The sequence below is a fragment of the Rhamphochromis sp. 'chilingali' genome (genome assembly GCF_963969265.1).
Source record: "Rhamphochromis sp. 'chilingali' genome assembly, chromosome: 12".
Classification (NCBI taxonomy): domain Eukaryota; kingdom Metazoa; phylum Chordata; class Actinopteri; order Cichliformes; family Cichlidae; genus Rhamphochromis; species Rhamphochromis sp. 'chilingali'.
Genome location: NC_137939.1, coordinates 34,465,629 through 34,492,819, shown reverse-complemented (window position 1 = coordinate 34,492,819; position 27,191 = coordinate 34,465,629). Strand labels below are relative to the sequence as shown.

General features: G+C 42.2%; 1 protein-coding gene across 2 annotated transcripts in view; it reads right to left on the bottom strand.

The window, feature by feature from the left end:
• Window positions 1-2,011: 2,011 nt before the first annotated feature.
• Window positions 2,012-27,191, bottom strand: part of otud5a (OTU deubiquitinase 5a) — a 41,899-nt gene continuing 16,719 nt past the window's right edge. For both annotated transcript variants that reach the window (XM_080897830.1, XM_080897829.1), the window contains exons 3-9: window positions 14,515-14,579; window positions 14,271-14,427; window positions 14,047-14,195; window positions 12,343-12,528; window positions 10,613-10,817; window positions 10,400-10,471; window positions 2,012-3,955 (exon numbers count right to left, since the gene is read on the bottom strand). In XM_080897830.1, the coding sequence (XP_080753956.1) occupies window positions 3,822-3,955; window positions 10,400-10,471; window positions 10,613-10,817; window positions 12,343-12,528; window positions 14,047-14,195; window positions 14,271-14,427; window positions 14,515-14,579 (968 nt within the window). In that variant the 3' untranslated portion in view covers window positions 2,012-3,821. The remainder of the gene's footprint in view (window positions 3,956-10,399; window positions 10,472-10,612; window positions 10,818-12,342; window positions 12,529-14,046; window positions 14,196-14,270; window positions 14,428-14,514; window positions 14,580-27,191) is intronic.

The following is a 27,191-nucleotide window of genomic DNA, read 5'->3' as shown; positions in this document are numbered from 1 at the left end:
TGCTCATGCTCTTATGCTTATTAAGTTTATTATTATTATTATTATTATTATTATTATTATTATTATTATTATAAGTGCTGTGTGTTTGTCTAAGTGCTGTAAATACAGCTGATTTATTGTTTTAATCCGTTTTCTTTGGACTAAAAGAGAACAACTTTTTTTATTGGTTCAATTACCTGTAAAGGGGGGGGGGGGGGTAAAAGTAAACACAGAAAGCTTTGAGAAGTTAGTAATTTTAAAGCAGTAGCATGCATGTTTACAACCACCAGTCAAATTTAATAAAAGCTACTGAAAGCTTTGCCTCAAATAAAAAGTTTTGCTGTTCTTCCATATCTGACCTTTCTTTGAGTACCGTCTCATTCTCTGGCTAACTGGTGAAAATGGATCATAATGGATCACAGGACTGTAAGAAGGACAAAGCAGATTTTACTCCACTGCTAATGCAGAAAAAGATTTCATCCAAGTCGTGATCTGATGAATTTGTTCACAAACCTCAGTTTCACTAGTAATACTTTGTGGCCCTCATCAGAGGATGAGTACTCAGCACTGTAGTTACATGATGGCCGAGCTCTAACACCAGTCCATGGCAGCTTGCTTCCGCCACTGATTTTTATTTTTTGCCATCTATAACTTAAAATTTCGAGTTAATTTCTCAAAATGCTGACTGACCCCCCCCCCAACTTTCTCATGTTTCTGAGGTGCTAAAAAGCAAACAGAAGCAACTGCTCTTAAACATCAATGATTCATATTCTTACTGGAACTCATTGTTTCATTTGTAAATCAGAGAGGAACACAGAGGTCAGAGAGAAAGCTGCATTAGTTAATCACACTAATATAGTGTTGGCTTTTTGTTGGTTTAACTTTGTGTTTGTGAGACAAGGTTAACTGTTGTTTCTCTTTTCTGAACTGACTGCTTCTTGTCATATTTCAGTCCAGAACAAAAGGACCGGGTTTGTGTCAGAAGTTAGTGAGGGTGACCTCTACCTACACGACTTAATACAGCTACAATTGGAAAAACCCAGAACTTCATCAAACCACGTCTTTGTTGATATACAAGTCCTGTGTCAAAAAGTGTCTTCTTTACAGGGTAAAGAGTAAATTTAGGTCCATCGCAGAATCATTAAACCACAACTTCTCATCTGGATTCAAACTTGTGATATCTTTCCACTCTTTCGGTATATTACCCTGTCTCTCGTTCTGGTGTTTTTATACGTATAATAGAATGACCTCCATCACTTTGGCTACGTTCACTCTGCAGGTCTTAGTGCTCTATTCCGATTTTTTGATCAAAACTGATTTTTTGTCTGCTTCTTCACACTACAAATACAATGTGACAGCAAACGCGCTCTAGTGTGAACCCTCAAACCGGCCCGCATGCGCAAAAGAAGACGTCACACACAACGCGCTCTGTTTAGACCCAGACCAAACAGCATTGTGTGACTGATGGCCCTTAATATAAAGACTTGTTTCGGACGTTACGTTTTTGCTTTAAGTTATAAAGTTATTTCGTTATTTACATTTGGCCTAATAGTTATCCTATTGCTGTTTTAGAGGAGCGGTGCTTCAAAGGATAGTTGCAATTTCTGTCAGAATCTGCAGATTATACAGTACAAAGAAAATGTTTGCATTTCTCCAACGTTGTCTTCCCAACACTTTCACTGGATGGCCAGGAAGTGTTCGCGATGTCTTCTCGGGCGCTTCTCCGGTGCTGATAATTGGTGTCTGTCTTGTGTCGGTGACGTAAAAGACGGATTTAATGCGACATGACTATTCAAACAGCGGTCGCTTTCTAAAACATCAGATATGTATCGGATTCAGTACCACATACGAAAGTGACCCAGATCGGATTTGAAAATATCGGATTTGTGCCGTTCACACTGTCACACCATGATCGGATATGGGTCGCATAGGGTCAAAAAAGTCAGATTTGATGCGCTTTCGCCTGCAGTGTGAATGTAGCCTTTGGCTACACTTTAGTGAAAAGGAGAAGGAAAAGAAAAAAGAAACCACATTTTTTCAGAAACATTTTCCTCTTTTTATTCCAAGAAAAAGTTTTTTCATCCCAAACGAGAAAATAAAATAAAACAAACTTATATTATTAATAATAACAACAGTAATCAATCATTAAGAGGATAAGTATGACAATTCTCTCTATTTTTCTCTGTTTTTTTTGTTGGTTTTTTTACGCTTTTCTCTATGATGATATTGGTCGTGGTCAATTAAACATGCAGCTAAATAAGTCCGATGATGATGATGAAGGTAGAGGAGGAAGAGGAGAAAGACAAAAAGAGGAATGGGTTGTGGGGGGATGTTACAGGCCGTGAAGCTGGGGGCGCTTTTTCTGTTTTAGAAAGTAAATGTGTCGACATAAAATGGCCGCCAGTAGCGGTGGAGGGTTGGTTTGGCTTTTTACAGCCAAGCTAAGCTTAGCTAGCATTAAAACATAATAAGACTTTTTTGTATGATAGCTTGCTCGCTAAAGACTTTGGGTAACTTAGCCTAAACACAATGATTATGGGACTAGCAATCTTCACGCAAAACAACTGCCAGAAGGAAAAATTACTACTTTGCTACTGATTGCTAAGCTAACAGCGACTCCGTTTATTAGCAGCGCTGCTAATGACCTAGCCTTAAAACAGTAAGACTTCAAGTGATAGCCTGCTCACGGACGAGCATGCTAACTTAACCTTAACATTGTTAAATATTTCCAATCCTGATTAGCATGATCAAGTTTTAAAATGCAGTCATTCCCTGACGCAGAATGGCTACCAGCATGAGTAACAAAAGGGCCAAAGAAACAATTCTAACTAGCATAACGTGTGCTACGATAAGTGGGGAGGGGAAAAAAAGCTAACAAACACACCTTCTTTAATTAAGCTAACTGTAAATATAGCTTGTTAGTGGTGTAAGACTTCAGGTAATTGCGTTAGCCTCCAGGACCCTGACGCACAAACAACCAACTGGCCGCCATTTTTTCCCCCCACTTCTGATTAGCGTTCTTCATTCAAACCAATGATGATGTTAGCTGCAGAGCTAACGGCCTGATTTCAAAGAGTAGAAATGTATCGATTGCAAAATTCTGGGCCAATGTTTACAAGTACAATTTGTCCTACAGCTGATACTGATACCAATGTTTGTTTATTTAAGTTTTTTATTAATTATTTTATTTTATTTATGCAAAGGAACCTTCATTGTATAAAAACAACAAAAAACTCACTGAATCAAAACTTAAAGTCTTTCAGCTCTTCATATCACTACTTTTTATACATTTAGCCCGGACGAAACTGAAGTGAAACAAATGCGCAAACGTCTGCCGCTGTCGTCGCTGAATGCCGTCAAACAGCAGTCAGTAAGGTCGGCAGCAGGCGATGCAGATCTCCCGCCAATATTTCAGTACATCCCTAAACACGAGGATTAAAATTCAAAGCTGCCCAGAACGATGTTTAAATGTCAAAAAGTACAAATTACAGCTGACGCCGAGTCAGCGTTAAGACCGAGCTCCGTCCGAGTGGTAACCAGGAAACGAAAAGACAGAAAAAAAAAAAAGAGGCAAGGAAGAGGAAGTGAGATGGGAAGCAGGGAAGAGAGTCGACGGAGTGGAAACAGAGAGATATGAGCCGATGAGGAACCAAAAAAAAAAAAAAAAGTGCATCATTGTTGGATGTTTTATTTTTTCCCTGGTGGAGCTCCTTCAGTGGGTCAGAGGTGAAGTGGGGGAGGGGCAGGAGAGTAATGGTGGGGTTGGGATGCTGGGGTTGAAGGGTCATTGTTGTTGTGTGTGCGCGTTTTTTTGTTTTGTTTTGTGCGTATCGGGCCAGTTATCAGCTGCTGTCGGGTGATGGCTCTCTCTCTCGATGCATGGCGGCGCTCTGGTGCTTGATTTTGTCCAGGTACTCCTGCTGAGACACCGCCAGCACCGACGCCAGGATCTCGTCGTCCTCCCAGTCTGTCAGGCCTGAAACACAAACACACAAAACATATGAGAACTTTTAATACACAGACCTGCTCTGCTCACATCCACCTCTGCAGTTCAGATCAAAACTCTCACACTCTGAAACAAACCTTACTTCATTTGCTAGCTTCAGGAAGCCAGCTGAGGGACAGTACTTTTTTGTTTGTGACAGTACTCACAGCAGTCTGAAGCACTTTGGGGTTCTTTTAGCGCGCAAGGTTTAATTTATGATGGTGACAGTTAATATGAACACCCCAGATATTATCTGCAACATGATCTGCTCGTTAAGTCTGACATCATTTGCCTTTTTCATGTGCAGATGCTCCTTCAGGTCCCAATGCAAACAAAGACAGAGGGAGTGTTGAGAGTTAAAGACAGTCCAAATTATTTCCAGCAAAATTAACAGTGTGGCTGTTCTCCCAGGTGTTATAATAAGCTTTCATGTTTAGCCATACACGATGTTAGACTTGGTATGGGGTCAAAATGTTCTCAGTAAAAGTTGAAATGCTCATCGTGTCATTTGGTGACATGGCAGGAGGAACGCGATGAAAACTGACCAAACGTCTCTGCAGTGTGAGCCCATGGGCTGTCCTCTACATCAGCGGTCCCCAAACCCCGGGCCACAGACCGGTACCAGTCCATGCGTTGTTTGGTACCGGGCCGCGAGAGTTGTGGCTCGGGTGTGAAATTTATGGTTTTCAGTGTTTTTGTTGTTAACTCTGTTTCTCTGGGTCTTTTCCCGTGTTGTAGTTGTGTCTTATTTTGAAAGACATTTTTAGGCGTTACCATAGCAACCAGAGAGCATTAAGGGGCAGAGAGGAGGATGTTACTCTCAATGTTGTTGGTGCATTTCAGGAGGACGCTGCTAATAATAAACACACTTACACAGTGAATTCGCGTTTATTATATATTTACAGAATACCACCGTTTTTGTCTTGGTCGTATCATTTTATTTTGTTGTATTTATCCGTGACACCTTAATGGCCGGTCCGTGGCGCAAAAGAGGTTGGGGACTGCTGCTCTACATCATAAGTTTGAAAAATCATATCTTAAACACCCGCTGAGCGTGAACGGTGTTAATAAAAAGCCAGAGACATTGACAACGACACCTGAATAGGTTTCGGGTGCTCGGGTCTGTTCAAGCCTCAAAACCAAAGGGACAAAGCAGGGCACCGTGTCAAAAAAGACAAGAGGCTCTTTCAAAAATAAAAAAATAAAAAAGCAGATGAGGTCACGGTCAAAGAAGCTCGGGTCGTCATAAGTTTGTCAAAATTGAATTAAAGCTCAATTAACAAACAGCTGAATTAATCAACGCCTAAAGTGACAGACCTGTGGCTGCTGAGCCACAAAAGAAATGAAAAATCCCCTCAGGTTTGGTGTGAAAGTGTCAGAAAGGAGGAGGTGATGCAGAGCAACAAACAGTGACATTAACAAAAATGCCTAAAATAATGAAGCACGATTCCCTGAATGGTATCGGTTACTATAAGGATAAGCTGGGCACTGAGCGCTGGCCTCAGATGTGACGTCCTGCAGTGGTTTTTTATGAGGAAATCAGTTTGAAGACTACATATGGACACTAAAAACAACTTAATGCTATTTACCTAAATGACTGAGCTCAACACAGTGAAAGTGTCATTCGCCCTCATTTAAAGTTGTGTTAGTCTCACAGTGTGTCTGTAGCTTCTGGTCAGATGGAGACAAAGCTCGTCCAGTCAGAGTTTCTGCTTTATTTTTGGGGAGTGGGGCTCAGTCTCTGTCTATCCATCTTTTGGTGTTAAGCTAATTATCACGTGTCAGGAAGCTTTTGATGCACAAACAGTTTGTTATCAGCTCTGACAAAAGCTGAATAGTTCCCAGTTAATCAAGCCGGGGTCTGGCTGTCTATCAGCTGTGAACGGTGAACGTATTGCAGTCTATTGTGAAAATTCAGGGAGAGTGATAGTTGTTAAACAGATTTACAGGAAATGATTATAATGCTTATACTTTGAGTAGTTTGATGCTGGTAGAAAAACTACTCCTGCAGAGAGGGTTTCAACTTTGTCTTTTTCTTTTCTGATAATCAGAGCAAATGTAATGAGGTTTTAAATATCTCCCTGAGTTTGCAGGAACAACAGCCAACAACAGTAACGAGAGTCAGCAAGTCCCGAGAGGTGATGGAAAAGCGAATACGACCAACTACGATCGGGACGTCTCCCGCCTGCAGAACGACCATCTGGTCCATCTCTGCTGGACAAATTCCAGGCATGTGTTGCTTGTACTTTGCGGCGATTTGAGTGCTGCTGTTACAGAGCACTTTGTTATTTCTATCTTTGCAGTTGTGACTTCTTTTGCTGCGGTTGCATTAATCTGGCATTTGCCATAAACACAAACAAATATCTTTCAAACGATAATGCACACCGCTATCCATCTAGCTCCACCGGGATGTGTCAAAACTTTAAACTTTAAAAAACAAACAAGTTCTGAACCACTGAAAACGAAGCTCCTAAAGCTGTGAGCGTGTCAGGAAACCTGGAGGAGGTGACACAGAAGCACAGCAGAGGGCAGTGAGATTTTACACAAAAACAAAGATTTACTTTATTTTTATGACTAATCGCTTGGGAATTTTATCTGGCCAATTAAAGATGAGCATGCGGCAGTAAACATGTGGTCAGTGAAACCTGCTGTTGATCGGAGTCTCAAATGAACACAAGACACCAAAATTTGTTCATGTAATTTCACCAATTTACATGCAGCAGTTTTATTTCAGCGCAGTGAGTCCGAACTTTCTCTCCTCTGCTCTTGGTTACACTCTCAAGGAGAAACTGATCAAACGATGACAATGACTCTCAAGTGTTGATTAACTAATTTTAGGAGTGGTCCCTCGCTGCCTGGCCATCTAGTTTAAACTCATTAACATGTGTTAGGAAGCTTTTGATAAACAGAACATGCTAATAAGCATATTTAAAGCTGAACTACTCAGGGAAATACTTGCATTCATTTATCTCCCCTGCTCTCAGTTACATTGTTCATCATGTAAAGCTGAGGAGAAAATGGTCAAACAAAGACACCACTCAAGTTTCTGTCAGTTGAGCTGCTTCTGGGAGGGTCACGGTCTGCCCATCTTTAGTTTAAACTCATTAACACATGTTTGGAAGCTTGTGATGAACTTACAAATAAGCTAATGATCAACTCTAGTAAAAGGCGAATAGGTCGAGTTTAATCAAGCCCGATATCAGGATTTCTTATGTACTTAATTTATATTAGCACAGTGTGTATCTTTCCCCATTGATAGCTGCTCTGCTATCAGGTGGAGTTTGTTTTATTCAAGAACCAGAGACAAAACCACTCAAGTTTCTGCCACTTTGACTGCTTCTGGAAGGAAATTGTAACTTTTCTTCCTCTTTGGCTTTTGACAGCACTTATTGGCACCAGTTGAAGCTAACTGATTACATTACCATAAGTTCAATACAAGGTGAGAGGGTGACTTTCTCTGAGATTTGTTTTTGAAAAGACATCGTTCATTGAACGATCTGCCTGAGGACTCTGTCTCACCTGTGTGTCTGAGCCTTACAGGAGGTGGATAACTCTGTGACCCCCCTCTCAGCCACAGCCACCAGGTCTGACAACTCTTCTGCCCCAAACTCATGCATCTTTTAGAATTAGGGGCGAGGCCACTTTAGGTGCAAAGTAGATGCTCCTTCCTAAATGCTAAAGTTTGCTTTCACCAATTGAAATAACTGAACTGTCACCATATTTGTGTTGCTGGTGTCTTTGAGAGCATTTTTAATGAAACTAACTGATAAAAAAAAATCGCATCTGCGGTGTGGTTAACTGTGCTAACATAACATCAAAGACATCTGTGCTTCACTTTAGGCGAATGGAGTTTTATTATGTTATTAGTCAGTTACATAACATTAATTAGCAGGAATCTATGTCCTTTAATTGCAGCTTGCAAGTTCAAGTTAGCTGATAACACTTCACCCTCTCATCTAAATGTTTCACTCATGGCTCCAAAAACCATCATGACACTAACCAAAGCGCTTCAAATAAGTAATAACAGTGTCTACATACATGTTGACACAAACATGGTTTTGGGAACTATCGGGACCCGACTAAAAGAAACAGGAACCAGTGGCCCGTACATATATGACAGGAGATGAGGTTAATGTGTTGCACTTGTAAGTAGTGTGCACCATGAATGCAGTATGTTCCACTTTACAAAGGCTCGGTGACTAACATCTGAAATCACGGCTCACCAACAGCTGAACTGTGTGTTAGGTAGATGGAGTGAATGACTCAGCAAAGCGGTCCTGATATTACTTTACGGTCTTCTTGTTTTAAACTGCTGGCGTACAGATTTCGCAGCGCTGAGTGGACGCCACTTCACCGCGATGACAGAAACGTGTCGTTGTCTTTTTAGTTTAACTAACAGTCAAAGCAGGATCAGGGGAGACTCAGATACTCATGACACAGTTATTATAACAATACCTCACTCATGATACGATATTATTGCAATTTTTAACATTTTGCAACACGGTGACTTTTTAAATAACAATGCTGCAATTTCCCACCCTTTTTCAAACAACGCCCTCAAAGTTCAGTTTTGTTCATATCCGTTTTATCCTGATTAAGCTATTATTATACTGTAAAATAAGACTGAAGCATAACCAAAGCCGTCATTAAAAACTTGCCATAAATGAGACGATCTGTAATTGAATGGGGTCAAATTGGCAATTACATGCAGTGTGTTTCTGCATGTAATTGCCAATTTGATATGAGACACACAGAGAGACATCCTGATGAGTTAAATATCATCTTGTACTTTGATAAACACTCCAGAATTCAGCTTTGTGCGTTAAACGTGATAACACTATTACACATACAGCAACAACAACAAAACTGTGTGTTTTTTCATAGCAACAACAGCATGTACGTCCTCAGATAACCTCTCACACACACACACACACACACACACACACACACACACACACACACACACACACACACACACACACACACACAGCTCAGCTGCTTCCTGTTGAGGACTGACTGTAAACAAAGTGACTGTCAGCTACACGAGTGTACGGTTATAGCCGTCTTTCTGAGGACCAGGAGGAAACTTACACCTTGGAGGGACATCTCTGCAAAACTAGGACCACACCATTTGTAATGTGCCCCCGACTGGTGTCTACAATCTGCATTCTGAAGCCTCGACATTGATGGGTTTTTTTTAACCAGAAGTGACCATATTTAGACTGGAGGGTGGAACTTAGCACGCTAATGCTACTAAGCTAACAGCATTTGACCCAGATTTGTTCTACACATGTGCAAAGAAAATGCACATGCTTCCTTTGAATGGAAGCTATGGTTAAGAGTAAATGGTAAATGGACGGCTACTTGAGTAGCACTTTTCTACTCTACCACAAAGCATCATTCACCCAGTCATACACACATTCATACAAGCACTTTTCTATGCCTCATAAATGAGGAAGCGGATTTATTTAAACATTACGATGCATGCATCAAGGTATCTTGCTCAAAGACACTTGACATGCAGAGTGGAGGATCTGAGGAATGAACCCCTGACTTTCTTATTAGTGGATGACCTGCTTTAAATGCTGAGTCACAGATACATGGCCACACATGACTGTCAGGCACAGGGAACTGTAGCCAGTGGCTATCTGAACTGGACGTGTTTTTTTTTTTGTTTTTTTTTTACTGTTTGTACTTTTGGAGCAGTTTTAAATTAAGTTATCAAACAAATATTATGACTTACTGTAAGGAGGTCTGTGCTGATGGCTGACAACTTGATGACTACAGTTGCTGATAAATTAGTATTCCACCCTACAATCCAAATCCAACTTATGGCTCCAAAACACCAGCATGCTAATGTTAAGTCTTCAAAATGCAGATCAGTGGGTGATGTCACGGTGGCCATGTCCATCTTTATCAGACAGCTTTCTAAAGTAATATTATTTGTCAGATAATTTCCGTAAATACGCTTCATGAGGTGCCAACAGCACAAACTTCAGTTAGTGGATGTGAAGCCTAGCAGACAGCTAGCAAAGCACAACCAGCGTTGACCCAAACCTTCGAGCCTTAACAAAATGATTGTGGGAGGAAGTTCTATATAAAAATTATTGTTGCCATGGAGAAAGAAATTATACATAGAAGCCAAAACTTTGTTTTGTATGAGGTTGTAAACATGTTTATTTCTTCTGTAAAGTTAGACATATTAATATGGAAGTCTGTGGGGACTGATTGAACTTCCTCAAGTGGCCATTGCAGCTTTTGCAGTCTGATTGGGCCATTCAGAAATGACAAACAGTTTTACATGTGTGAACGTGGAGTCTGAACCTCTCTGTGGAATGGACCTGTAAAGGGCCGTGTGACAGACTCACGTCACAGGAACACACAGTATAAAAAATAAGGTCCTCAAAGGTGTGAATGAGTGTGTGTGACGCTTACCAAACGCTGTAGGTGACATCTCCTGCATGATGGCTCTGTACTCCAAATGGTGACGACTCTGATTACTGGGACCTGCACAGGCCAAGATACATACAGGTACGTCAGGAAAAAACATTAGCTCACACTGTGTGGACACAATTAAGTCCTCATAAAGCAGATTGGTACGTTTTAGTGTGCAGACTTAGAGCCAAGGTACATATGTGTGTGTTATACCTGGGGCGCAGGGGGAGGGGGGTTTGCTCAGGATGAGGGCAGCTCCTGCAGGGGAAGGGGGCTTGTTGTTGGTTGATGGGGGAGTTGTGAGGTCAGAGTGGGAGGGGTCTGAGTCACGTTGCCGTGGTGACCGAGCGCTCCAGTCGTCTAGCCCGCTGGAAGCAGCCGCTGTTGCCGAGCTGCAGGTGGCACTGGCCTTACGAGGCTGAAAAAAGAGAAAAGTTTTGGTTTTTGTTACACCAGCAAAGTTTCATCCACTTAAACTGAATTTAAGACATTTTTTTCATTATTTTTCATGCCTTTATTTGACAGGATGGTTTAAAGCAGACAGAACTGATGCTTTTTAAGTCACTGAGTCAGTAGGTTCAAATATAAATGGCTATTTCTTCTGTTTTACAGGCCCACAAATAACCAGCTGATTTACTGTATATCCTGTTAATCTATCAGAATATAGCATATTAATTGAATATTGTGGCTCCTCTTTAAACTTCCCCTGAATGCTGCAGATATCTCTGTTAGAAACAGGGAAGAAGGTTTGTGTCAGCCTGCAGTTTACAAGAAATCTTCCAGATTTAAATATCCAGCAGTTTTTCTGCATACTGCTTGCATCTTTCATTTTACATCTTCTTAATTCAGTCGTTGCTGTATATAACAAATCAGTGCTGAGCAGCTTCTTCATATTTTAACTCTGAACATTGGTGTTTTTTGGTTTTTTTAAGGACCTTCATTGGTATTCCAAAGTGAAACTACCGACTATAAAAAAAAAGGAAAAGCCCTACTCATTATTAAGGGGATTTGAGGCAATTTGCTTCACAGGCGTCTCACTCTGTGGAAAACACCTCCACCTGACCATCAGTTATATTTGTTTAACCAGGAAGCTCCTGCAGGAGTGGGTCGACAAAGGGAGCATTAACAAGCATGTTTTTTTATGACGGGAGAAATCGATGCTCTGCTGGAAAACCGGGACAAGCACACGGAGAACATGCAAACTAAACACCGGGTGTGGGAGAGTGAATGAAATGATGGGTATGGGTAGTTGGTATCCTTGTCTTTGTATCTGACATACATGGTCGACAAAAGCAACTGTGTGGCTCACAATCCATCAAAAGTCACAGTTTATAGTTCATTTGGACGAGCACGTTTGATTCAGGTCTGATTGCTACTGCAGGAGGAACAGCGACTCTTGTAAATTACGGATGCACGGTCGAAGTGTTGTCGCCTCGCTGTGGCACGAGCTCATCTGTCGTTCGGCTGAATGAGGTAAATAAATGGTTTTGGTGGCCTGATATGAACTGCTGTATAATTTTCTTTCAAAGAAAAGCACAAATTAGCCAGCTGGCTCTGTGGGGTTTTAAATGATGGCGACAAATTAAAGTGAAAAGGTTCAAAACCTTTTAACCCCGACAGTGAGTGACGGTTAGGGTCACCTATGGCAATCTGATTTTTGTTCCAGGTCCAACTGTGGGTCCTGTTTAAAATGACCATCGACTGAGTTGGTGTTTAGCTGAAAGCACGATTCATATCTGTCTGTATGGTTTGTCTGAAAGCATTAAAAATGAAAGTAAATCCATCACATTCCTACATTACATAAGCAGTTACGAAAACAGGGCGGATGGTTTAAGGATTCTGCTGCTAGAACAACAGGTTTTTCTCGAAAGTGAAATAAAAGCACACAGTTCTGAGTCAAATAATTTTCAGTGAATATTCATGGCCCGGCTCCCCCGTCCCACCTGTCTGGCCTGTTTCTCCTGGTCCCGCAGCCACTGCAGGTAAGACTCCCGGGCCACCTGCTCCTCAATGGCCTCGTTGGTGGCCTCCCAGTCCGTCGCCCTCTTTTTGTCCTCCAGCATCTGCTGCTCGATCCACGACTCCTCTGACGTCTTGATGGCCGACTTCATAAGAGACTGGTCCGCATACTGCGAGGAGGAGGAAATATATTTATTATACACACACAACTCCCTGAGCTAAAATGCTAAATATCAGCTAGAACAGCGGTTTTCTTTAACCCTGGATTTGGTCAGATTTTATTAGTGACTGGGAAAAGGAGACAAAACAAGGCACAATGTGTCAAACTTAAAGTCCTTCATAAATTTTACTTCTGCCTGCAGGATGGTTAACACAGACAATCTCAGCTAAGGTGATAAAACTCAGTACGTCTTTATAAAGTGTAAAGAGGGGGGCTGAGCATCCATTTGAGACCATCTCGTATCTCTGTTGTCATTTTGAAACCACGCAGCAGCAGAGATATGGAGTCACAGACGGAAACGGCGCCTTCAAAGAGTCGCTGAACTGAAAACAGGCATGCATCTACATAAAAATACGTTTCTGCATCACAAATCTTGAAGCGCTGGAGCTGTAGACGAATGTTTCGTAACAGCACTCACAGGAAAGTTTTCATCAAAAAACCCTGCCAAGTTTGAGACTTGTAGGCTTTGATCTGCCCCCTCTACTGTACATATAAACGGCATGTTTCAAGAAGTTGTTCTCAGGCCCGTTAAACAGACGGCGTGAGACCGCAACAACCCCGACGCCGTGTAATCAAAAACTGAATGCAATGATTTGGAACCAGCAAACCCTTCGATTATTCACAATACAACACAGAAAACATGTCAACTGTTTAAACTGAGAGAAAAAGCTTGCAACTAATTAAGTTAACTGGCAACAGGTAAGCAGCACGATTGGGTGTAAAAGGCGCGTCTTGGGGAGGCGGAGTTTCTTAAAGCTAAAGATGGACAGAGGTTCACCAGTCTCCAAAAAAACTGGACTCTGCATGCTGAAGTACATCATCTTGAGAAATTTCTGGCGCAGAAAGCAAGGCTGAAAATCAATATTGGATGCCCGTGATCTTTGGACTGTCAGGCGGCACTGCATTTAAGACAGTCATGATTCTGTCATGGAAATCCGTGCATGGGCTCAGGAACACTTCCAGGAATCACGGTCTGTGAACACAGCCTGTTCTCTGTGCCATTCAAACAACAAATGCAGGTTAAAGCTGCAAAGAAGAAACCAAACGTGAACATGATCCAGAAATGCTGCCGCCATCTTTTCTGGGGCAAAGGTCATTTAGATTGAACTGAGACAAAGTGGAAAACTGTTCTGTGGTCAGACAACTTGAATTTTGTCCTGCTATGGAGGCGAGAGACCATGCAGCTCAGTTCAAAGCCTGCATCTCTGATGGTATGGAGGTGGATTAGGCAGGAGTCTTCGCTCTCCCATCCAAATCGTTGAACTCGGGTGTTTCAAACACTTCATTGGCCACAGGTGTATAAAATCAAGCTTGATTCGCTTGATTTACCAATCTGTCATGCTCTACTTTCTTGAGCTTTACTACTTATTTATTGTGTTACTTGTTGTGTTTTTGCAGAACTGGGATTTCCCAACTTTTAGGATAACTAAAGTCAGTCTGATGTGCTAAGCGAGTTTGGTTTTTGTACCCCAGGTTTGAAGGCGGGCAGTCCCAGTCCGACCCCGATCGTGGCCTTGTTGGGATTAACCACGGAGTTGTAGTGGATGTTGCGGTGGTAGCTCACTCTGATTGGTTCGTCGTGGTTCTGATGGATGCCGTGGAAAGTGTTGATTGGTTCTGGAGGAAGAGGAGGAGGAGGTTGTTAGATGGATGCGACTGGCTGACGGCGATGAAGGTTGTTTCTCGACTCACCTGTGCTGTACTGGTAAACCTCCACTGGCCTGTTGTACATCTCCGCCATGGCCTGCATCTCGATGTGGTTGCCATGGCAGTTGTTTTTCCTCTTCCTGTTGATGTATGTGGTGAAGTCCTCTGTCACGTAGTTGGAGAAATAATCTGCGTTCTTCATCTGAACGCCAAAAGCAAAAACTTTATAAACACAGACTCGAACTGTAAGAGTAACACAGGAGGAGGAAAAAAGGACGCGTCTACTCACCAGGTAGTCCATACAGTGTTTCCGCACCACTTCATGCATGTCCTGGTCTCCATACACCTGATCAGCTGAGACACAGACACACAGGAAGAGTCAATTCATTTGGGATTCAGTATAAATGCTGGTAATTTGCCAGAACATTAAACAGATTTAAGAGGTTTTTATCAATGCCACTCAGAATTAAACTAATAACTAATTCACAACAACCAAAAATACTGAAAAATACGAATACATTAGGGGCGCGTCGCTGTTCGCATCCACCACCAGCAAACTAATTTCTCTGTCTTGATTTCAGTCAGTTTGAAATGCCTGCATACATGTGCAGGGTCAGTTTAACAATGATGGCTGATTTTCTCCATCTCACTGCCGGCCAGCAGACATGCTAACGACACGAGCATCCAGCCTACCAACGGATTCAGCACTTTTAAGACTTCTGAATGACTGAAGACATTTTTACTCCAATAAAAAAAATTAACTGTCCTGTTGCTGTGAATCACTAGAGACCTGTCGCTGTGACAGCTCCAGCATTTAAGAAAACTGATATTTGGATGAATTCTAAAGACTTTTAAGATTTTTTCAGGATGTGCAGGAATACTGTAGGTGATTTCCACGAGGAAGCGGATTTAATTTTCCACTAGTCACTTGAGGCTAGTGAGGTTACTTTGTGATCCTTTGACGTCACTCGTTAGCACTGGACTCACTCAGAACAGTGAGCTTGGTTTAGGCGATCCTGAGAGAGGTTAGTTTTAATGAGAGCATCATGCACTGTTGCAGTCTGTTAATTGGAGTATGGACCCTGTTTTGTCTTTTTAAGACTACGCAAAGCTTTGTCTCTTCTTTTCAGTCCTCATTCTCGGCCTCTGCAGCTTTTTAAAAAAAAAACTGTTTTAATTCATGTGCATGCATGATTGCATGCATTCATGTACGCAAAGTTTTTAAAGAATCCCTCTCGGGCCGCCTAATATTTCAGTGTGGAAAGTTTTACTGGAAGTTTCTGCTTGACGTTGACAACTTTGCAAATGGCAGTGGATGCACAAAGGTCATATCAACCTATGAGAACGGCTGTGTTCTGGTTTGGTTTTGGCTTGTGGTGCAGCTCTCGATTCTTTTTAAACTTTGAGCAGGTCAGTGTTACCGGCATTTAGTCAATACATCACTGCAGGAGGTCAGAGATTCCTGAATTGCACAGAGACGGAGACTGCAGCAGAAAACTTTGAAAATGCCTCTATGATCACTCTGTCTCCTCTTTCAGCTCACGCTCTAGATTATGACAACTATCCTGTAGGACGTGGCTCCAAAATAGTGCGTTTGAAGCCAAGTTCAGGTGCGCTTTGTGATTTTTGTGTTCACCAAACATTACTACTCTAGCTGCAGAAAAAGACATTTCAATTTACTGTAAAAGTTACATTTTATAGCCTCATACTATTGATGTAAGGAGCCTGAGCGCGTCATTGGCTGGAAAGACTTAAGACACCATCTTGGTGTTAGTTAAGAGACAGTTGGAAACCAAACATCCCTTCTGATAAAACCCTTGTCTGCTGTAAAAGAGCACTGATCTATAATTTATAAGCTAGTGAGGATTACTGCAAAGTAGAACAATTGCAGGCATCACGCTCAAAAGTGGTTTCATCTGACAATTCAAAATAATAATAATAATAATAATAATTCAGGAATGCTTGTAATCGGAGGACATAAACACTGTTTTGTGCAGATATGACAACATGTGTGCCTTAAAATTTTGATTTGACCTTTTGTGTGGAAAGGGAACAAAAAGCTAAGGAGGACTGGCGAGTCCAGGGTGGCCTGAGCGCCCGCCATTATAGTTGCACAACTGTGCATGCAAGCAAAGGACCAATGTTGCAGCCATAATTGCAGCATTAGTGTCCCCTGCACTGCCTGCACGGCCCTTTGCAGCTGGTCCTGAGTATGCACAGAAGCAATGCACTTTCTGCACTGGTCAAAAAAAAGCAAAAAACACTTTCAGTGCTGCAAGGATGTGACAAAACTTATGCTGCTGACAACTGATGCATAATAGTTAGTCTGTGAAGCCCGACTTCAAAGCCAAGTGTTGGATTAAAAAAACAACAACCTAAAAACACTAAAAACAAATTAAAACAATATTAATTGATCAATCTGTCGCTCATTTCCCTTTGATTTCACATGTAGATTATTTTCACTGTTTATTAGCCAGTTTTTGTGTTACATGTCAAAAAAATAGAGAAGCAGAAAAAAAGTCAACAAACAAAAATAATGTCACACAAACACACTTCCTGTCTGAGATGGCGGTGGGATGTAAATGAGCCCCATTTCGGTTCAGTTTACAGAAAGTCACATGATCTGTCACCGCAGTAATTCTCAGAACCCCCCCGATGACTTCCTTTTTCTCACTAGCGGTTTGCTTCGTGTTTTTGTGCATAAACATGGCGGTATGACTGCAAAGTGACACACTCATAACACATCTGACACACACACACACGGCTGAGCAGCAGCAGCAGGTGTGTGTGTGTGTTTGTATATATAGATCTCAGAAACATTCAAGAGGGAATCTCCCAGTAATCTCCCACTCAGAGCAGTGGCATGCACCCCGGTGCAGGATCTGGAGCGCAGCGAGGTTAACCCGCGGGTTAGTCACACATGCACAAAAACCACAGTTTACTGACCAACAAGTTCTCAGAAAAATGGTGTAAAAGAAGGGCAGCTTCTTTTTTTTTGCAGATAGCCACACTGACTCATGCTGGGATTAAATGACTTTTAATGTGATTGTATTGATGCAGACACGTGTTTAATGCTGCAATAAAATTTAGCAAAACTTCAGTTTTGCTAAAGTTGTGACAGTTTGGTACAAATGACAGTGCAAACTCCAAAAACTCCGTCAGTTTGTCTAATTTCAGGCTTTTTTTGATAGAATAAACATGTTTGATATCATTACACCTTTTCTTCATTGCAGCTCATCCAAAAAGACACAACTTTGACTGGCAGAGTTTGCAAAAGATCTCGTGAACTTTCACACCACTGTTGTCTTCGTCCATCTTTGCACGTTTCTTCAGACTATTTTATTGCTAAGCATCAAGGTGCATTAAACTGCATCCCTTTCACTGCAGGATCGCCAGGATCTGTTGGTCACTGGGTCAGTAACCACCCTTGGACCACGTTTTGCCTACGTGAAGCCTTGGAAGCCAAGTTTGGCTTGGGCAGCGAGATGGTTTGTGCAGGTTCAGTGTTTTTCAGCAGCAACAGGTGCATCTGAGAGTTTGTTGAACAAAGGCATGACGCAAGAAAAGCAGACAGGAGACAAGCACAAAAGACAGAAAACCAGGAGAGGAAGGGACACATGCAACAAGGAGAAGAGAAGGCAACAAGAGGAGAAGGGAAACATAGGAGGAGACAAACAGGAGACGATAGAAGACACAAGGAAATAAGGCAGAAAAACAAAACAGAAGAGGAAACCAAAGCTAGGAGAGGAGATGCGAGACAAGGAGATGAGGCAGGACACAAGGAAATGAGGTAGGAGACATGAGCGGAGACAAGATGCAGAGGAAAAGGAAACAAAAGGGCGAATTTGAGTTGGTTGCTGAGAAATACCACACACACCACGACAGATAGACTTCTGCAGAATTAATAATAAACCACATGCACACACACTCACACCCACACACAAACACGCACACATAAACCACAGCGAGCGTTGTGATTGGTCAGCTTGGACAGCTTTCTCAGAAAGAGGTGGGCCCTCACAGAACCGTGTCCGTCTTGTTTGTTACACCACTGCTGTCGATAACGTTTTTATCTGAAACTCGCAGTTTGACTCCACCCTGACCGCCAACACCAGCAAAGGCTTCTGGGTACTGAAGTTCAGAAGCAAGCTTTAAATTACCAGCAGCTGGACACTAACATGGACAGAAGGAATGTAGATCCTCTTGCTGCTGATTAGATCTCATTATTATTAGTATTTGTTCATAGTGATCAATAAAAACAAGTTATTATTGATTAGAAATATCAGACATTGAAAATATTAGCAGAACCAACATTCTTGGTAGCAGTATTCATATCTTGGTAATCAAGCTTCCAGCTGACCAATCAGAGAGCAGAGGGACGTCACCATCTCTTCTGCAGAACTTTAACAGCTCCGAAGCTCCGCCCCTGTTTTACACATTCGGAAGCGGGCCGCGGACCACAGAGGCGCCACAGTGACGTGACGTGTGGGCCGCTGGGCCTCACGTCCTTCCTCCTTCTGCAGAATTAAGCTCACTGTCAAGCAGGAACCTCAACTTCCAGTCAGAGGTCAGCTTTAATAACATCAGGCGACCTCAAACAGAGAAGTGCGGCGACTTTGTTAGGTCCTTTAATATGTTCAAAACCTGAAGGTAAACTTACGAGTGGTTCAGATCAGCTGCAGTTAACTGACCCCAAAAACTTCTTTGTGTTTGCGAGCTGGCGCTCCACGACCTCGCTCCACAACGTCCGCCTCCCTGCAGCTGTTTATCCAGCTGTTTCAACCCTCAGAGCTGTGAATCCAATTAAAATGTCAAATTCTGACACATTTTTATCTACCGGTATAATTGTCTGACTGGTTTTCATATTCTTCATACGATTTGTTTTATAGTTTTCTTCTATTTTTGAAGTATTTCTTACTATGTTTCAAAAACGCCTTCATTCTTCACTTGCAGCCTGACCTTTCTTTGATTCTGCAGAAGTTTAACTGTGTTGTTTCTTTAGACACTGAGTCACTTATTTACTCGTAAATAATGCAACATGAACTCAGAGATTCACAAGGAGATTGCAGAGAATTCAAGGGGAAAGTTAAGAGGGAATTTCCTCACAGCTCAGTGTAGGTGTCTGTATTTGTGTGTCTGTATTTGTGTGTGTCTGTGCACTGACTCTGGGTCGGTTTTGAGTGACCAGCTCCAGCCGACCTGACACTTTGACAAGTTTAAAAGACTTGTTTGTCGAGCTGAGGTGACCGTGACCTGAGCAGCGGTGCTTTATACTTATGACTGACACACACACACACACACACACACACACACACACACACACACACACACAGATAGAGAATAAATACTGAACAGGAACCTGAACTCAGGCACAAAATGTTTTACAAAGAGTAACTTAATTCATAATGTGGCGATTCAAATCAATTCAGTTATATGTATGGCACTCTGTACAGGTCTTTGAGTTCTTTTTAAATCCTGCAGCAGGTTTTAGACTTGTGTCAGTGAAATTGAGATGGAAACCTTAAAATCAGACTGAACTTTGTGAGTGAAACTGAGGAAACATTCCTGCAGCTTTTCCACTTTTCTATCAGGATGCTGCACAGATGAAGAATGCTCTATTTCAAAATAAAAGCTGTGTCTTTTGAAACTCGGCGGTTTCAGTGGTAAGGCTAAACTTTTATTCTGGAGAGAAACGTTCTCCATTTTCGGTTTGTGTCATACTCTTTGCAGTTTCACTGCCACTCAGCGAGTAGTTGGCAAGCGCTTGAGGACAAGTCAGCTTCTTCCACACAAACCACAGGGCATCACAGCATCCTGCTGCAGCCCCAAAGCAATCGCAAGGAGGTTATTGGTGCAACAATGTCTTTGCACCAATTTCAACCTGCAGAAACCACAGAAAACACATTTTCCCTTTACAGAAAAATGTCTTTCCTATGGTTAGTTGACCACCTGGCAACCATCCTGCAGTGGCTGGCTGATGGTCACTGACCGGTCCTAAGTCAGTGATAAGTAGGGATGGGTACCAGTATCCGGTTCTGACATAAACGGTCGTAACCAGACCGAAAAGCAGCACACATTTCGGTGCTTTTTTTTCCTGAGCTGTGATACACTTTAGATTCTAGCCAATCATTTTACGTTTCCGAGGATAGTAGGCGGGGCCAGGTACGTACGTTCTTTAAGAGCAGAGCTACAGATTAAAAATGTCCAAGGCGAAGCGGTCAAAAGTCCGGCTGTACTTCACAGCAAAAGATGCAAACTCAGCAGCAACAAGTGCTTTAAGCTGATACTGTGATACTGTCAAAGGAGGTAACACCTCGAATCCAATGAAACATCTGGCGACGCATAGCGTTTTTTTTAAAAGCTGAGAAATGCGCTGTATTTGATAGCTTGCTGCGAGACCTCACACCGTGCACATCTACTGCGGGTGTGGTGCCTGTTATCGGACCCGGAGTTAGCAACATCCCCCAAAAACCCGAAGAGGAGAGTCCTGGCCCCTAACCCTGCCAGTGTAGCAGAAATGATGAGGATGATGATGCAGCAGCAGCCGTTCTTCTCTGCGTGAGTAGCTTCATGTTGTTCGTGTGTAATTTACGTTGAGTAGGCTAACCACGTTATTACATTAATGCATGTAAGGTGAACTAGCAAACATCATCATAGTTACATGCGTCTGTCTTCTTGTTTGATGGCAGATACTCCCTTCACCCTGGCCAAAAAGGCTAAAATGACCAAAGAAAAAGAGGGAAACAGCTAAACATGAGAGGTTTTTGGACAAAGTTTGTGTTTTTTTCCATTGTTTAAGCACTGCTTCCAGCCAAGAGTGATACCATATATGCCCCATAGCTGCAGAAAAGGCTAACATTGTTATCTTTTTACAAAAAAAAAACAGCTGAACATGAGAGGTTTTTGGACCAATTTTGTGCTCCATTCTTTAAGCACCGGCACCGTTTCAAAAGTACCGGTTTGGCACTGGTATCGGAAAAAACTTAAACGATACCCATCCCTAGTGATGAGCCTCTAAACATAAATAAGTGAAACTATGACAACCGTGAGTGAAAACCTCTCCAATGAAGTATAACGTTGGACGTTTACCGACTTGTGTCGGGTTAGCGGATAACCCTTTTGTCACTTCTTGATCTCAGCACGATGGAGACCAAAAACCCTAGAGGCTTCCAAATGCTAAGTTCAGAGAGCAGTGGGGATGTAATGGTGGAGACAGACAGCTTTTTGAAACAGTCAATGATATACTGTAACGTTAACTTCCTTTTGGACCATTGTAGGAACTACAGTCTTTGGTGGGGAAGTATCCTCCTTCTCTTTCCTGATACAGCCGCTCAGAGTTTGTTTTTTGTTAATACTTTGCACATTTTTTTCAATAGATGGGCAGAAAAAAAGATTTGCATCTTGTGTCTGTTGTCAACACTCTTCAAGGACCAAGAAGAAGATAACCGTAAGTGATCTTTCAGGAAGATGCCAAACATCACGGTCAAACAGATAAGATGGCTGTTGAGGAACAAATGCAAACCATGTTTATTGTTTTGACGTCTGGCGCATTGTCCACACACAACAGCTCCGCCCTACTGCAGGTACACAACAATGATTTCAATCACAATGACAAAAAATGTGCGCATGAAACCACGGCAGGTGTAAACACCTGAGGATGCCCGACACACCTGAACACACACACACAGTTATACAATCTCTGTAACTTTCCACAACTTTTTATAACTCTCAGTCTCGTAACAGTCAGAATCCCAGAGAAACGAATCCAGATGGAGTCGCCTGATGCTGGAAGGGTAAATTTCCAGATGAAAACCAACGGGAAAGTAATTTTCTACACTCACTGAGATTTTTGATATTGGTCGCTAAGCGTTATGTTGGGGTCATCTGGGCAAACTTTGAAGATACCTGACTTCTTCCACATTTTTAGGTGCAGTCAGCAATTTTTCCTGGTTCACTGTTACTGTTACATTTTGACCATGTGACCATTAAAAATGTCTGTTAGACTTTGAATTAATGAAACTCCGAATAACATTTTTTTTTAAACACCAGTGTTTTTCGTTTGGCTCTTTGGGACATTCATGTATGCAGGAAAGAGTTGGGTAGTTGCAACTTTTTTGTGGTAATGCACCTGAGTACTAGTACAGATGTGGATTATCACAGCATGGTTGAACCATGAACATCAGCTGTGATACTTTTTTTTTTTTTTAAACATTGTATTTTTGCTAATTATTTGCTTTTAAACAACTAAATATGATTCTATAAAATTATTTTATATGAATATACACTATAAATTAGCTTTTTAATTATTAGTATTTTTTAATATCTCAGAATATAGATTTTTTTCTTCATATTTTATCTGAATTTTTAAACACTGTAATATGTTTTAACATTTTCTTTATTTTCTGAAACACAGAACCCCCTGAGACCGTGGCTCAGGGGGTTGGGAAGCGCATCTGTAACTGGAAGGTCGCCAGTTCAATCCCCCGGCTCTCTGTCCTGGTCGTTGTGTCCTTGGGCAAGACACTTCACCTACCGCCTACTGGTGATGGCCAGAGGGGCCGATGGCGCGATATGGCAGACTCGCTTATGTCAGTCTGCCCCAGGGCTGCTGTGGCTACAACCGTAGCTGCCTCCACCAGTGTGTGAATGAATAGTGCAATTGTAAAGCGCTTTGGGTACCTTGAAAAGCGCTATATAAATCCAATCCATTATTATTATTAAGACAAACTGACTAAAATTAATAAATATATCACTTAGTCAGCCAATCTCTGTATTTGTAGCTCAGGTTCCCGTCAGTGCTGCAGGTAACTCCAGATTCAGGCAATGAAGACACAGACTGTGAAAACTAATCAGGACTCAAGTTTGGAGTTTACCAGACAAACTGGAACAAACGACGGGTGTCCAGTATGAACTCAAGACTGCACACACACACACACACACACACACACACACACACAGACAGATATAGAAACTATGGAGATTCCACCTCACATACTCCCATGTTTACACAAACTGTCTGGACACAAACACTCAGACATTGCTCTTACAGTAACACAAGGTCAAAGGTCACTCTGACACAAGTCCCTCTCTCTCTCTAACACACACTGCGTGACTCATCGGCAGCAGGAGGTCGTCAGAGTTTCCCTGTGCCCCTCAGTGAGGTTTCTTCGTGAAGACACTTCCTCTGGAAAGAGGTGACCTCTGACCTCTTTCCAGTCTAGCTGCTGCGACAACCCAAACATCATCATTCAGACGGTGAGAGAGTTTAGGGCCCCGATCCTTCCACAGCTTCAGCAAAGAAACATCTCAACTCTTCAAGTTCAACTTTCAGGCATCCTGACTCGAGCTGGACCGACCAGCGACTGAATCTGCGTCTTTGGAGAGGGCCAAAAAACAGAAGTTGCTGCTGGCTGCAGTGAAAGAATTCCATTTATGTTTCCCGCTGTTATTATTCAGTTTAATTTTGCACAATAACATGAAGTAATACCGTGTGATTCTCATAAGATGTGACTCATGCGTCGCTCTTTTATAACATTATGAGAAACTACAGAGGACACTTCAAAAAGAGAGCACATGTAAACTTTTGCAAGGGAATGAACAAAGAACCGTAAACACCACCAGAAAATTTCCGAGTGTGTCAATGATTCCATTTAAATGATCAGCATCAATAAGAGCTAACGGGATGTGTGCAGGTAACGAGTCACGTTTGTACAATGAAGAATGGGCACGGTGTTTATTATTATAATCAAATAACTGCAGGAGAACCACTCCCGATTTTCAACAGAACTTTATAAGCTGTGTTTTAATGTGTCTGTTTACGGGACGTATGCTGAGCACACGCTGCCCTTCTGAGGAATTAAAAAAAAAATGTACGTCCTATCACAACAAGTGAACGAGGACAAAAATGGCCACGCTTTGAAGTACACCTCGTGCATGTAGAGGGTGCAGGCATGAAACCATGGGGAAAATGATTTTTCCAGAATAAAGTTCAACAAAAATGTTATCAAACCAGAACTATAATAAAAGTGTAGACGATACTTAAAACACCAATTCAGACAAAAAAAAAAAAAGTCTTAAAGCTTTACAAAAGATTTAAACTTTGAATGACGTTTACGTGCCCGAGAGCTCGTTCGGACATGTAAATTCAGCCTATTTGTTGTTCACGTGCTAAATAACGTGAACCTGCATCATTTCTGTGTTTGTTTGTGTGTAAAATCCCTGATAACAGTTTTGTCCCGCATTTGTTTGTTGGGATCTGCTCACCGTAAACACAGCCACATAAACAGATGAGCTCACCACAGTACAAATCATCTAAACTTTAAAAAGTGCCAAAGTGTCTCTGAGTTCAACCCACAGACTCGGTCACCTGATTGGCTGAAAGGTCGACGACTTCTGCAGCAGAACTTTTTCCATTCACGGTACACGCTGTGACAGCTGGGACACATGACTGTCACGTCATGTGAGCAACAAACAGCTGTGTGAGCCAAAACAATGAGTCGAGACTCAAAGTGCTGAGTCAAGGAGGAGAGTGGCGACTCACAGCTGGAAAAGACTGTCGGAGACCTGGGAGCCAAAGTGTCTCTGATCGCTGGGAGACGCTGGGATCCTATCAGACCACCCAGTCCCCCCAGTGTGCGTGTCAATGCTACTGATGAGCTGGGAATCTTGTTAATTACCATTAACCCTGAAGTAACTCAAATGACAGAGTGGATTCAATCTTGAGCTTTGCTTTTTTATTTTTTAAATGGCTCTGTTTGAGTTTAACATCTATGCCAGACATGTCGATGTGGAAAAGCAACACTTTGAAGCTAAAAATCAAACAAACACCTCGTGATTCTGATCTGACTCCTGGATTAACAAGCCAAACCTGCTGGGTTCTAAACCTAACTCTGTCCTGATCTCATCGCTGACAGTAAAGCGTCGAGGAAACTGCAGTAAACATGCAGTAAAACCAGCCCCGGCTGCAGCACAGGCTGGGATGAGCCGCCTGTCACGAGGTGCTGCTACTTTGAAAACTGAAATCCACCTGTGGATGCATTCAATGACACTCACTATTTTTTTTATTAAACGCAGTCGGCTGATCTGAACCGACATGAAGTGAAACTGGACGCATGCGAGCTGAGCAATGAAACACGCTCGTCACACTCTGCTTTCCACTCCTGTGACTAACCACGACCAGCTGCAGAGCATGCTGGGAGCACGACTGCGACCAGTCGGCCGTTGCACAACAACGTCAGACATGGGAGACGTTTCCTAATATTTGGAGAAAGAAAAAACCCCACAAACACGTGGGTCTAAATTTAAAAAAAAAAAGCAAACACACACACACACACACACACACACACACACACACACACACACACACACACACACACACACACACACACACACACACACAGAGGAATGTGTCGTCAGTGGAAACACACACCGTGTCTCAGCCGTCTGAACTTTACTCTGCATGGTTCAGGTCCAGCTCACATGCTGGAGGCAGCTTTTTTCTGTACTGTACAGATTTTAAAGCCATTAACTTTCAGTCGACATAATAAATAAATAAATGTGACACTGTTTGAGATCAGCTGTTTGTTGCTGAGCAGCAGCTGCTGTTGGCATGCAGTCAGGTCAGGTGTGTTGGTATCAGCTGTTCCTCTGTGTGTGTGTGTGTGTGTGTGTGTGTGTCAGATGTTGTTAGGCAGCAAACAACTGAGAAACACAACCAGACAAAGTCACCTGAACAGGCTGAACACACGCACACGCACTCTTTCTTAATCACATGACAAAAAAAGTTAAATCCATAACATTTGTGCACGGTGTTGTTCGGGATGTTTGGCTGTTAATGTGGTTTCTGGAGAAATCACTGGTGCGACTCCTGAACCTACTGTTAGCATTTCCACACAATCACAAGAAACCCACCAATGAGAGCGTGAGAGAAGCGATCGATCGAAGCCAAATCAATCATAGCTCATCAACTGACGAGTGCTGTCAGTTACAGTCTCCATGGCGATTAATTAGGGAAAAACTGCATCTGGCACCGATGTGGTTTGAAAACAAGACGTTGCTCTACAGATCTGTGCTTTGTTTGTGCTCCGAGTGTTAAACGTGGTCACGGGACTGAGAGAGCGATCGTTTCTGCTTTCCACCTTAAATCCAATATCTACTAAAATGGAGCTCTGTGGGCAGTTAGGAGGCGCTAAGATTGTTTGAAAGAAGACAGATTTTCCAACAATCTGGTGGAAAAATAAAGCCTGTGGAGTGAAAACTGTGAGCTGAGCAGCAGGTTAGAGAGCAAACTGTCGAGGCAAATTTCCGAGCTGGCATTCGATTCGCGCACGTGCGAGAAATGTTAGAGTTTCAGCGTTGTTTCTACAACAAACAGAGTCGGGACAAGAGACGTGCCAAACCTTTGCAACTTTTTCTCCGTAACAACAAACTGTGGGAGTTTTCCTTTGCAACTATCCCGCCAATAAAAGAAATACCTGCATGTCTGCCATTTTTAATGACCCAGCAGGAATGTGAACTCACACCCGACTGTGTTTACAGGTCGTTCATCAGCATCAGGCGTTCCTGCATGCACAGAGGTGAAACGCAAGAGACGTTTTGGCTTTTCCCCTGAAGGACATTCACCAGGACGGCAACACCTGTAACTATCTGTTTCCATCGGGATTGTTTTTCAGGGCTTGTTTTAAAAGAGGAGAAAATATTAAATATTTGAAATTTCATGCAGATAAAGTGAATGAAAATATCTGGGACACTTTGACTGCTGCAACTGAAGGTTTTATTCATTTTATTCACATCTGAAATACTACTGGGGGGCAGGACACTTTAAATGTCACCTCATAAACGTGACGGGTCATGAGATGATTAAAGAAAGAGGAATGAAAAAAAATTTCATTTTTTCGACATTTCTGTGAAAGTCGAGGATTTTTGTGGAGTATTTGATATGAAAAGTTACCGAGGAGTTCGCTGAAC